The 22,082-nt window shown below is 42.6% G+C and overlaps 1 protein-coding gene across 1 annotated transcript in view; it reads right to left on the bottom strand.

Annotated features, from left to right (window-relative positions):
- Window positions 1-3,699: 3,699 nt before the first annotated feature.
- The window catches only part of FYB2 (FYN binding protein 2), a 106,436-nt gene continuing 88,053 nt past the window's right edge, over window positions 3,700-22,082 (bottom strand). Inside the window, exons 13-20 of the mRNA XM_037043170.1 lie at window positions 21,426-21,521; window positions 19,359-19,387; window positions 17,816-17,876; window positions 11,158-11,235; window positions 8,555-8,645; window positions 5,594-5,750; window positions 5,470-5,503; window positions 3,700-5,137 (exon numbers count right to left, since the gene is read on the bottom strand). Coding sequence (XP_036899065.1) covers window positions 5,116-5,137; window positions 5,470-5,503; window positions 5,594-5,750; window positions 8,555-8,645; window positions 11,158-11,235; window positions 17,816-17,876; window positions 19,359-19,387; window positions 21,426-21,521 — 568 coding nt within the window. The 3' untranslated portion in view covers window positions 3,700-5,115. The remainder of the gene's footprint in view (window positions 5,138-5,469; window positions 5,504-5,593; window positions 5,751-8,554; window positions 8,646-11,157; window positions 11,236-17,815; window positions 17,877-19,358; window positions 19,388-21,425; window positions 21,522-22,082) is intronic.

Raw genomic sequence — 22,082 nt, 5'->3', positions numbered from 1 at the left:
TGAATCCTCTGTCATTTACATCACAGTCTTCCATCACTTTGAATTTGGTTTCTAGGGAATTGTAATTTTCTTTTTGTAATGCAATGCCACTTTGGTTATTTGTGGTATTTCATGGGTTGTTCCTCTTCTGCAGCATTTAAAGCAGTGAACATGCTTCATGTTTACCTACTATGTTGAGTTTAGCAGTTCAGCAGGTTGATAATTGGAGGTCTTCTGTCTGCCAGGAGACGGTGCCGCAGCACAGGTGTGGCTTTCCCGTACATGCACGCCACTGGGTCTTCCCCATCTCGGGTGCCCCGCACTGTCGGCATTTCTGTGGCGGGGGTGGGGTGGGTGGGAGGACATCACTACCGCCTGGGTGATGAGGGTTGTGGGTGCCCCTGTGTCGGGATTGCCTGGGTCTTGGGTCACCACCACCCTGGCAGGGAGAGGTGGCAGGTGTGGGAGTGACCAGGTTTGTGAGTCTGTCATGCTGTTACCTGGTTTTCTTGTGACAGCTGGTGCTGTGGCTTAGGAGGCCTGTCTCCACTGCTGCCACAGGCTCTGGGGTAGAAGGACCACAATCCATGGGAGGGAGCCAGGTTCTCAGGTGCCGATGCTGGCCCATACCTTCCGCCAGGCTGTGGTGCAGGGGCCACACCCCAACTCCTGCACCACAGCATTGGCTGGAGATGCAGGCTCCGCCCTGGCATCTAGAGAGCCCCCGCCTTCTGCCTCTGCCATGCATGCCAGTACAGCCACTTCCAGATGTGCTGATGTATGACTCTTTCAGGTGTCCCAGGGTGCTGAGCAGAGGAACCTTTATTGGGTTATAAATGTCCTAATTGTTGATTTAAGGGGGTATACCAAGGGGGTTGTTTCACTCTGCCATGATGCTGATTTCACTCCCAGAACACAACTTTATCTCATAGTTCTGGAACTCAGAAATTCAGTGGGCTTAGCTGGTGTTTCATTTCCAGTCACACCAGGCTGCGAACAAAAGTGTTTGTAGGGCTCAGGTCTGGGGGAGAATCTTTCAAGTCTCATTCAGGCTGTTGGCAGAATTTCACACTGCTGTGGACTGAGGTCCGCTTCCTTTCTAGCTCTTGACTAGGGGTCAGTCACAGATTTGAGAGGCCATTACCATTATCTGGACCATGACTCCCTTCATTGTCAAAGCCAGCGACAGGATGTTCATGGTTCAAATATCTCCTGCCTCTTCTTCCACTGCATAGCTGACTGGCTGACTTCTGATTTTGAGACCTCTGTAGTCAAATAGGCCTCACCTGGTTAACCTTGCTATTTTAAGGTCAACTGGTTAGCACCTTAATATCTATAAAATCACAAAACCTATCTACAGGTGTAGTGCCAGGGCATGGAGATAGTGAAAGCCAAAACTCTGCTGGCCACAGCCACAGAACAGGCAGGGAAAGGCCTGGAAGGTCATAGGGAACAACAGACTTACACTAACGGCCACTGAAAATAGAGAACAAGCTGTGCAGATGCGACCCTATGTGCTGCTGATGGTGGTGACCCTCCGTGTTTATACACCTGAAAGCATCTTTTTGAAAAAACATTGTGCTTTAGTTCTTCTTAACACATCGAGGTCCAGATATATGCCAACATTTTAATTTGCTGTTCCAAACTTAGAAGAAGGAATTTGTATTTATTAGTGAAAATGTTTTTCCTTTATTTCCCAAATTCCATGGGTAGTGGGTGCTTATGATAGGAAGTTTGGAAAGTACAGGAAGTTTGAAGAAGCTGAAAAGAAAATCATCCTAACCTTTTTACCCAGAAACAACCCTTCTAAGGGATTTGTCAGTATATATCCTTCCCCCGCCTCCTTTTCCTAGGATCAGTGTTTTAAAAGTTGTGAGGATGAGCAGGAGAGGGCCTGGTCAGCAGAACGCTGTGTCACCTGGGAGGACTGCCTGCTTCCCGGAAGTGCCCAGAGGAGGAAGGGAAGGTGGTGGTGGTGTGTGGTGTTAACAGGACCCCGTGACTTGGCTGGAAAACGACTCTGTGTGGGCCAGTGTTGGCCTCTGCTAGGGTCAGGGACCTTCAAGTGCTTTTATCTGACAGAATGTTACCTTGACTGGGATGTTTTCATGCAAAACTCAAAGTCAGATGGATACTCTGTTTCCATTGAAACCTTATGCCAGATGAGGGTTTCTAGGAGACACGGAGTGGCATCACTGGGGCCTTAGTTATAGTGTGTGTTACATTGGAGAATCTTGCAGATCTGTAGTGTGAGAAATTGTTCCCATGGGATGATGTAAAGCAGGGGTGTCAAACTCATTCTCACTGGGGGCTTGTGGTTGCCTTCAAAGAGCTGAATGTAATTGCTACTCCTTAACAGTTAGGGAGTAGTTACATTTCTACAGCCTGAAGTTATTTCAGCTCTTTGAAGGCAACTGCGAGGCTGATGTGGTTCCCGGTGAAAATGAGTTTGACCCCCTGGTGGAAAGGGTTGAAAGAGGTGGGGCTGACAGTGAGTGGAGACCATCACCCTGCGTGTGGATAAAAGAGTTATTTCTCCTAAAAATATAGTTCGTATCAACAGATACTCACTAGGTACCAGTTTATATTGAATAAAATGGTTTATACTTTAAAAACATAGAAACACGTTTAGTTTTAAAGTCCTAGGAAATATATCTATGTAAAATTATTCCATCCCAGCCACTTTTTTCCAAGTCTTAAAATTTGAATTGCAAAACATATTTTTGTTTTTAACATCTTCCAACTTCAGAAAAGGCCAGGTACTAAAACAGCAACACTGGGCCGTGGCTCAGTGGAGTGACCATGGGACTGCGGAGCAAAGGGACACCAGTTCGATTCCCAGGCAGGGCACATGCGTGAGTTGCAGGCTAGGTCCCCAATAGGGGGACACATGAGAGGCAACCACACATTGATGCTTCCCTCTCTTTCTCCTTCCCTTCCCCTCTCTAAAAAGAAGCCAACAATCTTAACAAAATAAAGTAAAACAGCAACACTTGCACACTTTTAGGACACGTTGATTTATGTTACTGAGTTCCAGCCTGACAGCGGCCCTGTGCAGCAGACAAGGTGAGTGTTCTTAGCCCCGGGTCACTGAGGAGAAAACGGAGACACAGCCGAGTCATGGAGTTAGAACAAGAGGCCAAGTGATGAGATGGAAAGTGGGTGGGACAGACCCATCTCGGGAAATTTAGTTCCGTTGCCACTGTAGGGTTTAAAATACTCCATGTTTTGGCCAGGTGGCAAGAGTAACGTGGTGTATGATTCTCTTTTTTACAGGGTTATTCCGTGACAGGTCTTTGCTCTTCACCTCCCTCCTTGCCCACAGGCCATCCGTATACTGTGCTTCTGCCATAGCGCCCACGGGGCAGGTCTGACCGTGCTGTGGGAAGGGCTGCAGTTACCTGAATGCCCTGCCTCTCACTGAGTAGGTACATTTAATTCAGGGGGCTCCAAATAGAAGTATACTCCCAATTTTGGTACCTTAATCTCAGCTCCCAAAAAAGAAATCTTGCCCTGGTTGGCATAGCTCAGTGGATTGTGCGCGGGCCTGCGAAGCACACGATCATGATTCGATTCCCAGTCAGGGCACATGCCTGGGTTGCAGGCCAGTTCCCAGCAGGGGACTCATGAGAGGCAACCATACATTGATATTTCTCTCCTTCTCTCCTTCCCTTCCCCTCTAAAGATAAATAAAATATTTTTAAAAAAGAAAAAAGATATCTTGGAGTCATTCCCTCATTCTTTGACGTCTAATCAGTCACCATGACATCTGTTTTCTCACCTTTGTAACTAATGGGGCTCCTGTGCTATATGTTTGTATTGCTGCCATCTTATGGCCAAATGGTCCTTTGCCTAGAACACTGCAAAAACAACTAGTCTGTCCTCTCTTAAGTTACCACCCATATTGCAGTGATTGTTTTTTTCCTCTAGACATCTGGCATCACCTTCCTGAATAAGACCTTTGGTAAGAACTCTGTCACATTCTAGCTCCCGTTTACCCCATCCTGGCTCTTGCCCTTTCCCACCAGACACAGCACAACCCATTTCCCTTGGACTTCTTCCCAGTCACCAGACAGTGTGGACTTCCCATTTCTGCACCTCGTCTGGCAAATGCGCTTGTGATTAGACCAGGCTTCAGCACCTCCTCTGGGAAACCTTTCTCACTCTTCGAGGCCTTCCATTCATCTCTCTATCCCTCTCTGAACTCTAACACACTTAGTGCCTGTCTTCTAGAAGGAGGTTGGCCTTTTTTGGCAAGTGCCACTTGGAACTTGAAAAAGAGAAACTAGAATCTTAAGAAATCTCATAGTATAAAGGTTAAGACCATGGAGTAAATTAACACCCCGAAGGCCAGAATCACCCTGCTTAAGTGGCATTGTACATCATTTGAAATACAGAATGTTGTTAAGGGCTCAGCTTAATTTTCTTTACTTTCACATAAGTAAAAATATATGTGAATCCTGTTATTTGAATAGACAATAAGCATTACTATTTGGACAACAGGGCTATTTTAAACCAATGCAGCATAGTTTGATGTTGGGTGAACTTATGAATAAATTATTTTTCAGTATATGGTTCCCCCCAACAAACCAATTCTGAGCTGCATTTTGAGTCCAACTTTGGTTTTGTGATAAAGCAGAACACTTAGACCTTGATTTTTTAAAGACTGAACTGTATTTCAAGATTATACTCCGAGTATTTAAAAGAACTTGGTTACAATATTTTTCCAGAATTACACCCAATTTAAATAGATGGCATCTTTTAGAAATTCTAAACACTCATGGACTGATACTAGAAACGTGCTCACCATCTGTACAGCTCACCAGGTCGTGCTGTCCGGCAGGATTCCTTACTGTGGACGCGGCTCATTGAGTAAGTGCCCAAATGCTGGTGCACGCAGTTTCCCATTCTCAGCCCGCCAGTGAAATAGGTTGTTAAAGTAGACATGGAAAGATAACCTTTTAGGAGCAATGCCAGCTAAATGTGGAGGGTTTATTTTCTCTCCTTAGGTCCTCACGCAAGTTTCCACCGTCTGTCTCGTTTGGACAATGTGAACTGGAAGTGGTGTGAGCAGGACCAGTGTCTCACTGAGCGCTGGCTCTCACATGTGTGTCCATGCATTTGACATCGCTCTTCCTAAGGAGACCAGCCTTGATGCCTGAGAAAGGATGAAAAGTGTATTTTGAAATATAAGCCAGTTGAGCAGTGAGCAGGAGATTTCTAGGGAATTTCTGACCCGGTTTAATATGTTTATGGGCCTTTAAAATATCTGTTTGTAAATACGCTCTGTAGAGAAGTTCGATAATACTCAGGAGACACAATAATAAAGTCTCTCCCAAAGTGATGCTTATATAGTGGGGCATTGTGTGTCTAATTTTCCATTTTTTTCTGAGTGTAAATAAATGCAGTAGTAGTTCCTTGAAATTGATGCATGAAACACTGTTAAATATTTAGAATTCATGATTTCAAATATAAAATCAAACCACTTACTTGAAATTTAGATGTTCAATTAGCACATGTCCATCTATAGAAACAAAAATGACTGAAAGTTATAGAGATAATGCTTTGAGATTTTTTTAAAAACAATGACATGGGCAATAAGCCAGTAACTTACATTTGCCTTTAGAATTGCGACATATCACTAGATTTTCTTCAGCGATATCAATGACTTCCAGTTCTTCTCCAGGGGTGATCGGCAAATCAAATGTCCCATTTCTTGAATTCCAGGAACATGCCACTGCTGTGTTGATGACAGTAATCTCTTTGTGGTACTGAAATGAGAAATTACTAATCAGATATGCTTGCATGGTTTTATCTTTTCCTTACAATAAAATTAAGACAGTAACAAAATAAACTCAAGATGCTAGGTATTAGTTAAATATCTAAAGGAATAGAAAACAATAGCAAGATAGTCAGTGAAAGGATTTCAGGAAATAATGGTTGAATGTGACAAATCTATATTTACTTGGTATGACTATATGTTTAATCCATTACCTAATTGTACTGGAGTGAATTCTGGTGAATAAGAGGGCTATAACATGGGTTTACATTAACTACTGTGGACAGTAATGTTAACTCTGGTAGGAATAAAGTTACCAGCAAATTAGGAAAAGAGATTTTAAAAGGGGGCAGGGAGAGAAAACCCTCTTAGAGTTTATAACGTTCTTACGTACAAGTGTTTCTAGGTGGCACTCTCCATTGTTTCTTGCATGGGCTTATATAGTCTTATATTTAGCTATGATACACATTTAAAGTAGTAGGAATGGGTGTGGGGGCAATTACCACTCTTTTTGTGGTCAAGGACAGCATTTGTGGGGGAAAAAAAAAACTAGGGAATAATTTCCTATCTGGTCTCAGGGGAGGTGTTTTCTTTTTTGACCTTTTAAAGCAGCTGGTCTACACACTCACGGGTACATCACCATCTAATAATGCATTGAGATCCATTTACTGAAAGATAAAATAGTTCCAGAATACATAGCTCATGTTTACAGATGTCTACTTCAAAGTTGGGTGGCCAAACACCTCCCCCTGCTCAGGACAACCTTTATTTACAAAGACTTATTACTCACGATTAGGGGTGCCTCCCCCCACTCTCAGAACTCTCCTGAATTTGGGTGATGAGTAAGACCACCTGGTACCAAGTGGGATCTGACATGCAAGGGAGACTCTTTTGAACTGATTTCTTATCCTTTCTGGGCCATTGATCAGTGTGAATACACAGTGGTTTTTAGGTGGCAAATCAGATCAAGTTGCTTTCCTTTTTATAGTTCTAAAAACTTCATTGCTTTCAGGATACGATCCAAGTGTCTTAGCTCGACATTTCAAGTCCTTTCTAAATTCCTCATGCACCCATTTCTGTCCCTTTTATGGAAGCCCCATCAGGCTGTGTGATCATCCTGAACATACCACGTCCCTCCGTGTGCTCATGCAGTTGCCCACGCTGTGTTCTCTGCCTGGAAACCCCTTCTTTTAACACCTTGCATGAGGCCTTTTTCATAGGACTGCTACGTATAATTTCCTGTTTTAATTGCATCCTGTATATATTGGTGTTACAACATTATGTAAACATTTTGTCTTTAAATGAAAGTGGAGGACACTTTTATTCATCCTTCTACCTTCAGTGTCTGGCACAAATGTACCCAATATTTTGTGATCTGAGCTGAATAAAAGTTATTGAAATGGCATACTGTTTTCTAGTCGGACGTCAAGGAAGCCCACCGTAGGTGATAGGGAGGAGTGGAATCACACACACGGGAGAGATGGGGGCATTTCTGTCCCACACGAGACAGTCCAGTGACAGCAGGGAGAAAGGCACTAGATGCAAGGCCAGGGTCTCAACAAGAAATTGTTACACTGTTTTCAACTAGTTAAATAATCCCCCAATTTTCAGTAGACAATTTCATNTGGTGTTACAACATTATGTAAACATTTTGTCTTTAAATGAAAGTGGAGGACACTTTTATTCATCCTTCTACCTTCAGTGTCTGGCACAAATGTACCCAATATTTTGTGATCTGAGCTGAATAAAAGTTATTGAAATGGCATACTGTTTTCTAGTCGGACGTCAAGGAAGCCCACCGTAGGTGATAGGGAGGAGTGGAATCACACACACGGGAGAGATGGGGGCATTTCTGTCCCACACGAGAGAGTCCAGTGACAGCAGGGAGAAAGGCACTAGATGCAAGGCTAGGGTCTCCTCAACAAGAAATCGTTACACTGTTTTCAACTAGTTAAATAATCCCCCAATTTTCAGTAGACAATTTCATGCTGCAGTTCAGTAGTATGAAATTACCCACTGCAAACATGTATGTCTTCACAACATGAAGAGCTGTGTGTGCCATGTGATGAGGCCAGAACTTGACCCCCTAGAAATGGGGACTTTGGAAAGATTTAGACAGAGAAGTAACTTGGACAAATTTTGTGAGCAGGATGCACACCCTGTCTCTCTCACTCCAGAAACTGGCACGTGGGAGGTGTTCAGTATGTCTCTTAAATCAATACATTCTTATTTTGGCAGTATGTGAAATCAGAATGGAGGGTCTTTTGACTTAGTTGGAATTATGGAAAAAAGCCCCATGGACTCTCGATGACAGGATAAGAAGGAGCATCAGACGCTTTGTTCATTCATGTGGTGATTCATTCACTCGCTGAACACTGTGACCACTTTTATGTTGGGGGCCGGGAGCAAATCTACGTGAGGCGAAATCCTTCCTTCCAAAAGGACTCAAGAGTTTTAGTCCCAAATGTGCGTGTGCACACACAGGTTATAATACAGTTGTTCAGTGTGTTTACAGATAAGTGTAGAACAGGTTTTTTAAAGTGCTGAGGGAGTAACATTTCCTGGAGGAGAGGAGTTAGGGAAGAGGAGGTGACACCTGAACTGAACAATTTAGGAATTTTTCCAGGCAGAGGAAGTTGCATATGCAAAGGCATGACCATACAGAAAAGCATCAGAAAACTAAAAGTGTTCATGCCTTAATCCCAGAGGGGCAGGACTGTGACACACCTACAGAATCTTTAGAGACAGAAGTTTCTAGCCTTTAATATTGATTTTTACCTTCAGAGGAGAACATACCTCAAATCTTTCTCTAAAAAGTTTTTCTCTTTCCGTTCTGTCCTTTTCTGAGTTTTGCTGCTTGGTTCTGAAGAAATTTCTAGGTGATAGACTGGCAAGAAAAAAGCAGGTTGGGTTAAATAAAACGCAAGTTTCCAAATCTTAGTCATCCATCCTATTTCAGGATAAACTTAGGTATAATTTGTGTGTGTGTGTATAATTTTATATACATTTTATTACATTTTCACCAGAGAAGATTGTCAAAACCACTGAACAGAGTGATACCAGTTCTTTCCCTGTACAATTAAAACCCTTTTTTTTGACAGCAAGATAACTTGGACTGAAAGTTATCTTGTTGGTTGAACAGTTGGTTGAACAATTTAAGTTAAACAAGAAACTTCTTTGAATCAAATTTACAAGTATAATTTAAGAAAGAACAAACATAAGGAAAGTTATCAATTGTCCCACTCACCCTCAGATTACTTAATAAAAAACAGTAAGAGTGAGTAAATAGCTTACATCTCATGGTTTTCCAATTTTTCAAACCTAATGGGAGAATCAAAAATCTCTGTACATCAAAGAACTTTCCAGTTTGCTAAATGATTATGAAGACGATAGAATTAAGAAAATAGCCCTGGCTGTTGTGGCTCAGTGGACTGAGTGCCAGCCTGCAAACCAAAGGGTTGCCGGTTCAATTCCCAGTGTAGGGCACCTGCCTGGGTTGTGGACCGGGTCCCCAGTAGGGGGCGTGCAAGAAGCAACCACACAGTGATGTTTCCCTCTCTCCCTCCCTTCCCCTCTAAAAGTAAATAAAATCTGTAAAAAAAAATAAAAGAAAGTGCAAGATGTCACAAAATACATGCAAACAATTTAGGACATGAAGGTGCATAACCATACAGCAGAGGCTGATTATGGCCTTCTTTTCCTTCTACTCTGCTCATGGGGGTTGGTGCTTCACCGTGGTAGTTCTAGGTGTTGATGGAGGAAAAAAAGGTCAAGCAAGTCTTGAGAAATTTATTCAGAAGTATAACCACCTCTATCTTCTTTGTTCCGTCCAAGACTACAGTTGCTGCCATACTTTAGGCCATGGCCACTTTACACCAGAAATATCACCTTCCTCGCGTCTTTCCTCCTGTGAATCCACCTGCATGCCTGCCTCCAGTCATCTTTCTAAAATTTAACTGACCATGTCACTCTCTCACTTAAAACCTTTAAATCTCTCTCTACTGCCTACAGGATTTCATGTATTTCCACGGTGGGAATGCCTTACAAGGCAATGCCTTGTAAGACAATGCCTTGTAAGACAATGCCTTACAAGGTGGGCTATCATACTTGTGACTTTATACCTGCCATATGGTTCCCCAGCTTCTCTGAAAACACATCATCTTTGATTAATAAAGGGATTGTGACAGGATTGTACTAATATCAAAAGCATTTGTTATTGGTAGAATATGTTACAGTAGAAACCACTCAAAAAGGAATCAAGAACACTTGAAAATTGAGATATCAATTTAGGTCTAATGATAGCTTTAATCGACTGCATTTTAAAATTTAATACATTTTCAAATTTACCTAGTTGAGAATAAAACTAAAGTATCAGTTTGTCACAAGAATAAAAACACCAAAAAAATGTTTCCTAAAAAGATGGGCAGACATTAGAAGACTAAAAAGCCTTTTTTGGGGGGTGGAGGGTGGGCAGTAAAAATTTCTATTATTTCCTCTCTTGGAATTCTGTTTTGCTATATTATGCAAAGGTGTGAAGTTTAAGGTGGGAAGTGCTTTCTGGTCTGTAAATATATCTTTCCAATTTGGAAAAAATAAATTGCATCAAGTCTAAACTGAAAGAAAATAAACATAAAGGAAGGGTCATTGTATGCCATCCTCTGCATTTAAATTTCGTATAAACTAATGTCCTATTTCTTCAGGGGCGTCCCTGTAGGACTTTCCTAGACAGGTTTCCCAAAGCAGGGAGGCCACACAGTGTTCCCATCTTAATGATTTATTTAGACAAGGATTTCCCAAAGACACTGGGTAAACCTCAGATCTGCCCCACCTCTTAGCGACTGAGGGGAAGACTGGAGCACTGAGCACCAAGAAACATCTGAGACAGCAAAAAAAATCACCTCCCCAGCAGCCAACTGGGAGCTTGAACCACAGGAATGAAAGTTAGATTTTGAATTGCTGAAACACTGTTTTGAAATTCTAACACTAATGTAGCCATAAATAAAATTATATTGTATATTAGGGAAATCAGTCTTACTGTATGACACCTAGTTTATTTAAGTTCAGATTGGTGTGTTATTTAAGGTTTGTCTTTTAGGGGAAGTCCTCTGAACCTGAAAGAAGACTGACAATGTTTCATTGTCTCACTAGGGCTGGTTTGAAATCTTTCCTTGTTCACCAAAAGCAGGGATGATGATGATGAAGATAAATGTGTGTGGTTCTTTGTACTTTCATATTCTGTGTCTCTTCTGGTCCTCTCAGCTGTACTGTACTTTAGATGCAAATATTCGCATTTTGTAGATGAAGAACCTGGAGCCCAAACTTACTGACTTGCCTCAGTTGACACAGCCGGTGTGAACGGCAGCTGGTGAGCGGTACTGTAGGTTCCCCTGTGTACTTACCGTTCTGATTCTTCAGCACCTTTTTTCCCCTTTGGTTTAAAAAGCTTGGGCTTCCAAATTTTTACTTTATCTTCATCTCTGAGGAGAAACATAGTTTTGATCCAGTAAATTAAGATCGAACTAAACCATTTGTGAAAACCATCGGTACTCCCTGGGCAATTATGTTTTACCAAAAAAAATTAAAAGTCATCTAGAAGTATATTTTGATCATCTATGACAAGGCCAGAGAGTAAACACTTTAGGCTCTGGAAGGTGTAACATCCCTATGGTAACCACTGAACTCTGCTCTCCTGACTGTGTTTACACAGAGAAGTGTGGGCGGCTGTGTTTCGCCCACAGACCATAGATGGCTGACCCCCATCTGTGAGGATCCGAGTTTGCAAGCAGAAGCAAGAGATCAACCCGCTTATCATCACACTTCCTCTCCTTTCTGAGCCTCAGTTTCTCTGCCTCTAGAACCTGAATAATAACATTAACCTCCACCATGAAAAAAACTAATCCAACTAGTGTTTGGCATTAGTAGAAAAGGATTCAGGGAGGGGCGAAGGTATCGTAGAAAGAACTAATGCTTTTTGAGCAAACAAGTGTGGCAAGTTGTATGCTCTCACCTATGTTAACTGATTTTTCACAGTAAGTATCCTTTGAAGTGGTCATTCACAAAGTTTTACAAAGAGGGAAATAGATAATCAGAGAACTATCATGGTCACAGAGACACTGGCTTTGAACCTCCAGCTGCCTTTGACTCTGAAGTCTGTGGTCTTTTACCATACCTGCTGCTTCAAAGGTTTTTTGTTTTGTTTTGTTTTTTGGTCCATCATCAATATGGGCAAAACAGGACCCTACTCCATCGAGCATCTGTTTGTCCCCGGTGTCTGCATATCTGACTCTTCACTGGGTAAATTATAACCACAGGATATTATGTCACAGGAATTTTTGAATTTTTCAGAGATGGTATGTCACCATCCCCTTCAGATTATGACCACAACTGTCCAACGGTACATCAGGGACACAGCGTTTGACCAGCATGCAGCTTAGGGAAGTCTTTCGAGAAGCCTTCCAGGGCCTGTCGAGGGATCTGCAGTCTCTGTCTTTCTACGTCTGTTGCCTTGGGAGCCTAGAACATGGGGCTCAGCAGCGACTGGTTTTCTAACTCTCCACTGGCCACTCGTTTCCTCCCCCCACTGTAGGTTCCCAGGAGGTGGGCGCCAACTGTATACTCCAGTGCTTCCAATGGGCTCTGCTCAGTGCTGGGCACACAGCAAGTGTGCAGTGTGAACTTGGGCCTGGACTTGACTGGAAGCAGCACAGCTGTGAGGGCAGGAAATGGGCAAGGCAGATGCCTACTTAAAAGCTTATTTTCTTTACTGATTTGAAAGCAATATATCCTGTGTATTTAAAAACTGGAAGCAGAAGTAGAAAATAAAGTAAGCGTAGTCTGAGCTCTCCAGGACATCGGAGTCTCCTTCTAAATATTCCCAAGCCCTCTTAAAATGGAATTGAGATCATACTGTACATACAATTTTTCATTCTGCTATTTCTGCAAGCATTTCTCTATGTTACTGAAAACTACTTAGGATATATTTAGAATATATTTTAATGTTTATGTTGAATAGTATACTAGAATATGCTTATCAAATTATTGGAAATGTGGATAGTTTTAAATATCTCATTTTTTATAAATAACCTTGAGGCAGATATTTCTGCACACAATTTCTTTCATGTTTCCTTTATTTTTATTTTTTTTGCTAGAGTTAGTTGTTTGAGGTAAAATTACTGCATTAAGGGTCTGGGCATTTTAGATACACATTGCCAAATTATTCTTTCCGAAAGATCGTATCATACCAATTCATTGTATAATACCATGCTAACCATGTGAATATTATGGTCAAGTCTTTGCCTCTTTGCCAACTTATTTTTGTTTTCTAGGGACCTAGATGGAGGCCTTAGTGAATCTAGCAGGCTACGGATTGTTATTGCCATGGTGCAGGTCAAGAAACTGAGGTTCAGAGAAGGGAGGCGACGTGCTGCAGGTCCCACTGGTGCCAGGCTATAGAAGCCGTCCCGGTGTCCTTTTCAAGATCCCCTCTTCCTTCTCCTGCTGAATGGCTAGGAGGAAGTCTAATGAACAGGAGGGAATGAAACATAAGGCAGAGGTCCGGATTATCTAGCAACAACTCAGTCCACAGCAGGCTGGGCTACTCCTCAATCTAATACCCACCAAGACGTGACGTGCACACTAGCCAGGCTTATAGGAACTCAAATACCATCTTCCCTCTCTCTTCTCCTTCCAAACTGTTACTTCCCATCAATATTCTGTCTGCTACAAATGCCGTTAGTAATTGGTGTCTTCGGAGCCAAACCGAAGATTTACTCCATCACATGACAGTCAGTCAGACTTTGACAGGCTAAGTGATTTGGTAAACATCGTTTGTTCAGGAAACATTCCTCACGTGCCTACCACATCTCAAGTGCTGTACTAGGAGCTGGATAATGGGGATAAAGAAGATACAGTTTCTACCGAGGAATTCACAATTTAATAGCATCCATTTAAGTTCTCTGGAATAACTTTGCCTTCTTTTCTTTTACCAACCTAGACCACATTTCGATCATCTTTCACCTGAGTGATTGTAATGAGAGCCTAACGTATGTTCCACTTCCGACTTCCTCCATTCCGTGAAAGGGTTGGATTACTCTTCTAGAAGTGTAGCTCTGATTACATTGTACCCTTGCTCAGAGTTCTGTACTTTTTCCTTCTGCAGAAGAATATTCTGAAAGGGCCCTCCAAATTCAAAACCCCTAGATCCTGGGTGAAAGTTTTTGGTCTCATTTTTATCTTAACAAATTGCTGCACTTTACACATAGAGTGAGTACCATGCATAGTACCCTAACAATCCTCACCAAATCAGCTGAAACCAGGCAGCGCACTCAGCAGGCTGCAAGCACAAAAGACAGGTGTGTACTGAGGAAAATGTTAGTATCAGCACTACAGTATTGCACAAGCTTGACATTAAGTCAAGGACAAGGTAGGAGATAAGAGACTGCCATGCTGGAGTTTTAAAAAGCCAAATTCAGCTCTATGCTTTTTATATTAGAGAGAGAGAGAGAGAGAGAGAGAGAGAGAGAAAGACAGTGAATGCAAACATGGGAAACAGAAAATTAAAGGATTAAAAATGTATACTAGGAAAGTAGTAACTAAAAGATCAGTAGGTTTGCAATATCAGGAAAATTACCCTGTAAGCCAATGAGAATCACTAGGCTACAGAGCACAGTGCACAGGAGGAAAGAGGAAGGATGGAGCACCCAATACTTGGGTTTGAATCCTTGGTCGAACCAGCTGTGTGAGCTTGAGCACATAACGTAACCTCTGCTTCAATCTCTCTTCTATACAGTCTGTGTAGTAACAGTATTTACCTCACAGGATTGCTGTGAGATGAATGATTAATACATATTAAATGCACGGAATGGTGACTGACATGCAGTAAGAGCTATATATAAGTATTTTTGTGAATAGCATTGTTGAGGTACTAATAAAAACTTTCCCCAGAGCCCTGGCTGGTGTAGCTCAGTGGATTGAGTGCAGGCCTGCGAACCAAACGATCGAGGTTCGATTCCCAGTCACGGCACATGCCTGGGTTGCAGGCCCGTTCCCAGCAGGGGACTCACGAGAGGCAACCATACATTGATACTTCTCTCCTTCTCTCCTTCCCTTCCTCTCTAAAGATAAATAAATAAAATATTTTTAAAAACCCAAAAAACTTTTCCCAGACTGCAATGCACTTCAGCTGGAAATGACACTGGAACGGAACAGACAGCACGGAAATCTTCACATCAGGGAAATGGGTGCAACACAGGTGGTGCTGCAGATCGGCGGGGGAAATCAGGACCACTCAGTCATGCTGGGGCATTTATTCACACGGAAGAAAATTTGATTAGGTCTCTACCTCTCTATACATAGGAAAAGTCATTCTGGATAGACCTAAGGTTTAAGTGTAAAAGACATAACTAACAGTTTTAGAAGAAACTATGGGAGAACATCATGTGATCTTGGGATAAAGAGCTCTTTAAAAGACAAAGCAACAATCATAAAGGATAAATCGATAAATTAAAATACATTAAAATTCAGAATTTCTGTGTATCAGAAGCAACAAACTTTCCCAAACCCCTGTGTTCTGTTTACACAGTTGTCCCATTTGTCAAAATGTTCTCTAACCTGCCTGTGTCAGCCTGGCACCAAAACTTTCCTCACCCCCTAAGAAATGGCTCCCTTGTCTTCGCTCCCAGATTAGTTTGCTCATTTTTTTAGGTTCTTCATTAACGGAACTAACAAACTATGTTTTGGTATAAGGTCACCTGATACACACTGAAAGCCCCAGTCCCGACCTCAGGGAGTTTCCATTCAAAGGAGGAGAAAAGGAAGAAGCCAGACCGCTATAACTGTGAGAAAAGCGGCCTGATAAGAAAGGGGTATCTAGTAGATAAGGGCAGGGAGCGCTTCCCGGGGAAAGTAAATCTGAAGTCAGTTGTAAATAATGAGGGATAAAGTAGCGAACCAGGCGAAAACCATGGCAAAGTGTTCCAGGTAGAACTGGTCTTTTTTCCTTAAATTCTCACCTCCTGGGAAGGGCCTCCTCAACTATCGACTCTGAAATGACTGACGGTCATCTCCCAACACAAATGCCTTATATCCACTTTCTTTGGAAATATCCAAACAACCACATTCCAATGTGAAATTATGGATTTATTTTTTTATTACTTTATTTGTCTCCAATCAGACAGGAACAGAACTCCTATCTGTTTTCACTGCTGGTATCCAGCATCTAGCCGAGTGCCTGGGACATAGTGCCTGCTCATTAAATATTTGTTGCATGAATCGATGACGTCAGCACAAATGCGCAGCGTTAGAAACGCTGGATAGCTTGTTGAGTGCAGGGAACTCCTGGTAGTAACGTAGGGACGAAACACTGGAGTGGTGTGTGAGTGGGAGTACAGGTGAGGCCGAGACTTTGTCAGGGGCTGGATCGCTAACGAATTTCATGTCTTCCTAGACAGTTTGGATTTCATGCTGAGAGAGACTGGCAACCACTAAAGATTTTTAAGCAGGGGATGATTGGTTTTGTGACATGATCGCATTTGCCCTTGAGAAAGTCTGAGGAATAAAACGAAGTGGCGGTGAGATGCACTCAGAAGGTTGCTGCAACACTCCAGCTGAGAAACAAGGAGGGTCTGCCGTGGTGGCTGTGCAGGGCGGATGGGGGCTGTGCAGGGCCCTGGATGGGGGCTGTGCAGGGAGGATGGGGGCTGTGCAGGGCTGATGGGAAGCGGAAATGTTCTCAGGGTTATTGGAACAGAAGAGGGTGCAGGGCAGGAGAGGAGGTGCCTTGGACAATGCCTAGGGTCTGGGTTTCAGCAACAGGGTGCTCAGTCAAAACAGTCACCAACAGAGATTAGGAGAAAGAGGCCATATTTGGATGACAAGGTTTGAGGTTACGAGTTATTACGGAATTCCGAGTTTCAAAGAGAGCTAGTTGGCAGGCTTATTAGAGTGGAGAAGAGAAATCCAATCTCAAAATGTAAATTTTGATATCATTGCCATAATGATTACTATTAAAGACTTAGATGTGGAAGAGAGCATTTAAGAACACATGAAGAATAGAACTCAGATAGGAAATCTGAGAAGCATAATTTTGAAAGAGTTGCATGGTAGAATTAGAACCCACACAGTACACACACAAAACAAAAAACAAATAGGACAAGTGACAGCCAGAGATGAGAAAGAAGCAACAATGATAATATGGAAACCTGGGGGAAAAGTCAGGGTTTTTTTAAAAGATTTTATTTATTTATCTTTAGAGGGGAAGGGAAGGAGAGAGGGAGAGAAATATCAATGTATGGTTGCCTCTCATGAGTCCCCCACTGGGAACTGGCCTGCAACCCAGGCATGTGCCCTGACTGGGAATTGAACTGCCATCCTTTGGTTTGCAGGCCCATGCTCAATCCACTGAGCTACACCAGCCAGGGCTCAGGTTTTTTTTTTTTTTTTTTTTAAAGGTTGGCATAGTCAACAGTTTAAGCTTTATAGTGAAGCCAAGAAAATTAAGCACTGAAAAGCACATACTGGACTTGACAGAGAAGTTATTAGTGACCTTATGAAAAATGAGTTCACTGGTGTGGTAGGAACAGAAGCTCAAAGGCAGGGAGCTTGGGAAGATGAGCAGACCTTTTTTCAGCCACTTGGTAAAGAGGGAAAGGACAGATAAGTAGCTAGGGAGGGAGGGGCAACTGAGTTCTGGGATACTTTTCTACTTGATAGCCTATAGCTCTTTAGTCTTTGAGAACAGAAGTGTCAGGGAGTGTTTGCTGTCTTCCACGTTGCCTTGTCCACAGGAGACTATTAAATCAGTGTTTGTTGTATTGAAATAAGTTTCAAGTCTCTAGATTCAAAGATAAGAAACAGATTTTAGAACTCCAGTGACTTTTGAATCACCTACCACTGTTAGATCACCTACGTTTTTTATTGTTTTCCCTTCTTGGTGGGGGGATACGACACGTTGACCTTCTGTCCAGTCTCCAAGCATTAGAAGATGGCCCTCTGACCACATTTAACAAAACACCAGCAAATGGGTGAAATAATAGGGGTAAAAAAAGTAAATTGACTTACTTTGACTCTTTTTCACTTATGTTCACATCATGATGGATGATAACTTCCTGAGACCTAAGTTCTGGAGTCAAGATGGGATCAAAATAATCCATTATTAGGTGGTTTATACCACCCGCAGCTTCTCAAATCACACACAACTGGCTAATTGTCCAGGTGTCTCCCAAAGCCTATTTTATCAAAATCTGATCGTAGACTACAGATAGGCTGAAGGGATCAAAGAAGGAAAAGGTTCTCATTTGGGAAGAAATTCGAGGCGTGTCCTGATATCTCAAGCACGCGCACACACACACATGCACATAGATGTTTATAGCAATTTGATTTAGAAATATGAGCTGCCAAAAGGATCAGTTTAACTAGGTTTCCATCATCCTAGACCTGGACAGAGCTATACTGCTAAAAGTTTTCTTAATTCCTAAGGGAAAAAAACAGTTTAACAGGATATTAATGTTGATTTTTCCCCATGATTTTTATTTGAAATGATTGGTAACTGCTGCTTTATAATCTTTGTATAAAATTAATCTGATTTAGTACATAACCGTAACTAGACATGTTCATTTTAGGATATTCGCATTCCTTGGTGCTCTACATAGAAATTCACAATGTTGAAGTAACTCACCACCTGCAAGAATGTGAGACCTTGTGGCCTAATTATACATAGTTTACATTCAATTATTCATAAATTTGAATGGGGTACAATGCATGCCTATTCTAAGCTGGCTTTCTTTGAAAGACGTAGATCAAGGATATTTTGGGAGGCTTGTAGTTTTACCAGGCTCATAAAACCATTTGTTATCTCATCCAGCAAACTCATATTTATGGAATACAATCTGTATTTGAATTGCCAAGTTAGAGTGAAATTCAAGTAGCCACCACGGCTAGAGCCCACAAAAACCAACACACAACAGCAGACACGACCCTCTTTTACTGACAGCTTCAGTTTCCTGGACACGTGTTGAGAGCACACTGTGTGTCGGGCTCTGTGCTAACTTGTGCACTATTGTGTCTATAGCAAAGCAAACAACGCTGCAGTGACCGATCCCGGATTCATTAATGTGTGCACTGCACTGCAATCACGCTCAACTTATCACATCTTAATTAGGGCGATATGGCCATCAAATCCTCCAAGAGGCTGTGTGGTACAAATGTATGAGCTTCAATATCGGAAAGACTTGAGTACAAGTCCCAGATCACTGAAGTTGGGAGGTGGCTCTTGGCGCCTCCCTGAAAGAGATGGTAATGTCATTTTTTTCTGGGAGTTTAAGAGACCTGGTATATTATAGGCACTCAAGACACATTACTCAGTATTTGAACAACAATCATAAATAAATAAATAAATAAATAAATAGAACTTCGAAATTAAAAAAAGAAATGTTACTCGTCTTCCCCAAAGTCAGTGCTACTTTGTGTAAAATGTGTTCATCGGTGGGGATGTATTGATTTTCATTGCATGTGGAAGGCAGGAAGGACGAGGGCTCCTCTCTCCCTGCCCCTGAATACGCCCATGCTGAGTAGTTGGTGCCAGCAGCAAGCTCATGTCACTTACCTAAATTGGGCAGCGACATGGAAAATGCACTGTTGATTGACAAAAGACACAAAAGGGTTAGGAGAGAAAGCCGCATGCCGAATAACAGGTTGGTGACTAGGTTTCTTGATATCGCTGCTTCCCATCGAAGCGATGAAGCACACCTTTTCCGCATCTTGCTCTGCCCACCCCCTACCTCCCTTTAAATGAGCTTATCCCTCCCAAGTGACCACTGACACCCCGTTTCCTAACCCGACAGCCTCAGGCCACCCCAGAGCCCTGCCCTTCTCCATCCACAGGATTCTATTTCCTCACTCTAACTTTCCAGGATGTCAATCGGGCACATATACTGTGGTACGAGCATGGTGAGAGTGGACACCTCTCTGGGGACACCGGGCCCTGCCTATCTGTATGCAGACGCCAGCGGGTGAGGGGAGAATTCTAGACCAGGTACAACTGGAAGATAGTAAATTGCTAAGAGGAGAGGACACTGTGTGATTCTCCTTAAATCTCCTCGTTAAGATCACCTGAAAGGAAATATAATAGAAAAAATGCCCCTGTATTTTAAAGCAATGAAGTTCAGCCCTACGGGTATTTTGAGGACGCTCACCATGGGCCAGGCCCACGTGCCAGGTATGCAACACAGTTAGACAGAGTTTCTGTCCTGGGATTTAGTGAGGGAGACCAAAGTAAATTAATGGAGCACTCAGGGGTTGAGGGAAAGCATAATAATGTCCAAAAACAGCACTTCTGGGAAAATCAGCTAACCTTTATGCACGCCTCAGTTTCTTCACTTCTCCAGTGCATCCCGGCACCTATCTGGGAGAGCTACTTTCCTCTCGGATGAGCATACCGAAGGGAGTGTGCCTGGGACACAGCTGACGCACAGCGCTCCCTGCCAGAGTGCCTGTAAACCCACCGGACGCTGTCAGCATTGTGACGTGCAGGATGCGGCGCAAGTCAGAGAGAGCATTCTCACCTGCGTCCGATTTATCAGGGACGGTAGGCGTCTCGTTAACAATTTTTATCAGAAGCACCTAACCTGCCAAGACGAGGCAGGAGCTGCTGTTAGGTCTCACTGACCACTGGAGCTAAACGCCCTCTTTTTCCATGTCCAGGACTACAATTTATAAACCCTATAGTCTGTTGAATCTGTTGGTTGATCTATGCCCAACAGACAATTAGACTTAAAGTTGCATAACTTGAAGTTTTATAATGGAAAAGAACTTATAATGGAAAAGAACTCCATTCCAACATAATTCCATGTCAGTGCATGTAATGACCTTGGGTAAATTACTTTACCATCTCCTGCTCTCACCGACTACAGATTTGTATGTGTATCTATATTCCTGTATCTATGGATTAGGCAGAGAAATGCCTCCAGAGATTACCAGGCTCCCTTTCACTGTTTGCAGTAGGAAACAGGCCGTACGGGTGCAAAACAGAAGTGAATTGCCCACAGTTACATACTGAATAAATGGAAGAGCCACAACCAGAAGCCAGACTGTAGGCCTCCGTCTCTTGCTATTACCAGTAAAAATGTAACCTTCCAAACACTGGTCACTAGCCGGGGTGATCTCGGAGGGTCCTTTCCAGGTCTAAGACTTTGAGGTACATGGACCATTCAGCTGAAAATTTCATCTTCCCTCTCCACACATTGCATTTCTCAAAAGAGGCAAATTAGAATGTAGACAAATAAAAATCACTGGAGCTTGTTGGAATAAGAAAGCATAAAAGGATGTAATTAATCACATAATGCTTAGTGATAATAGGGATATAGGTCAAGGATGGTAAGGTCAGTTTCCTTTCTGGACTTGGCTGAAGACTCTCCCTCTACCCTTGTTCACAACCTTTTCTCATCGGTCTTTTCAAAACGGACTTTGTTATTTTCTATTAGCATCTGTGGTGTGGTTCACTCAGAGATTGGCAAGAAGGAGGGAGGTGATGATAGACAGGGCCTTTGGCTTTCCTCTCTGATATCTGCCCCCACCGTGTCTGAGAACAGGATGGAGACCATCAAACTGTGTAACTGCCAGGCCAGCACTACTCATTCTCTCCTGGAAAGACAAATAAAAAGGGACTTTTTACCTTACATTTTCTTTCAACTTGGTCGTCTTCATTTTAAATCTATCCTTTTCTTTCTTGAAGAATCTCTGCAGCCTCTTAAGTGCCTTTCCATCTAAACTAAGAGGAATCAGAAGATATAAAGACAGCGTTTGAGAGAGTACTAGAAATGGCAGGCTGGCACAGTCAAGGGGATCAGGGGCTTCGGTGTCACTTCTAAAGCGCCCCACTCGAGGGGAGCAGGAAAATGCCGTATCAACACTTCTCTGCTCTTCTTTGTTTTGGTGCCAATATGAAGTAGCCCAAACCAGTCAGCCACAAAAGGAGCTATTATACATCAGTGCAAACTTTCATTTATGATGAATGGTCCCTATTTTGCAATCTGTGGAGGCAAGTCTTCCTTTCAGAGAGGATGACTCGTGGAAGCAGAGTTTACAAATGATACTAGGAGTAAATCATAGGACTTCTTGGCTTCTAAAATTCACGTCACTGATTTTTAATTTTCTGAATGATATAATACAACAATGGCGACACACTGTCTGCCCAGCTGATGAATAAGATCTTTCCAAATGGGATCTTGGGTTTTGGGGGGTGGGTAGGGAGAGGGAATGAAACATCCATACCCTCCCACCCAGCACCGACCCCCTTTTTTCTTTCAACCCTCATATACTTCTTGCTTTT

This window comes from Sturnira hondurensis, unplaced genomic scaffold, assembly GCF_014824575.4.
Source record: "Sturnira hondurensis isolate 20B ecotype Veracruz unplaced genomic scaffold, ASM1482457v3 Scaffold0004068, whole genome shotgun sequence".
NCBI lineage: Eukaryota > Metazoa > Chordata > Mammalia > Chiroptera > Phyllostomidae > Sturnira > Sturnira hondurensis.
This window is presented reverse-complemented; position numbering and strand designations above follow the sequence as displayed.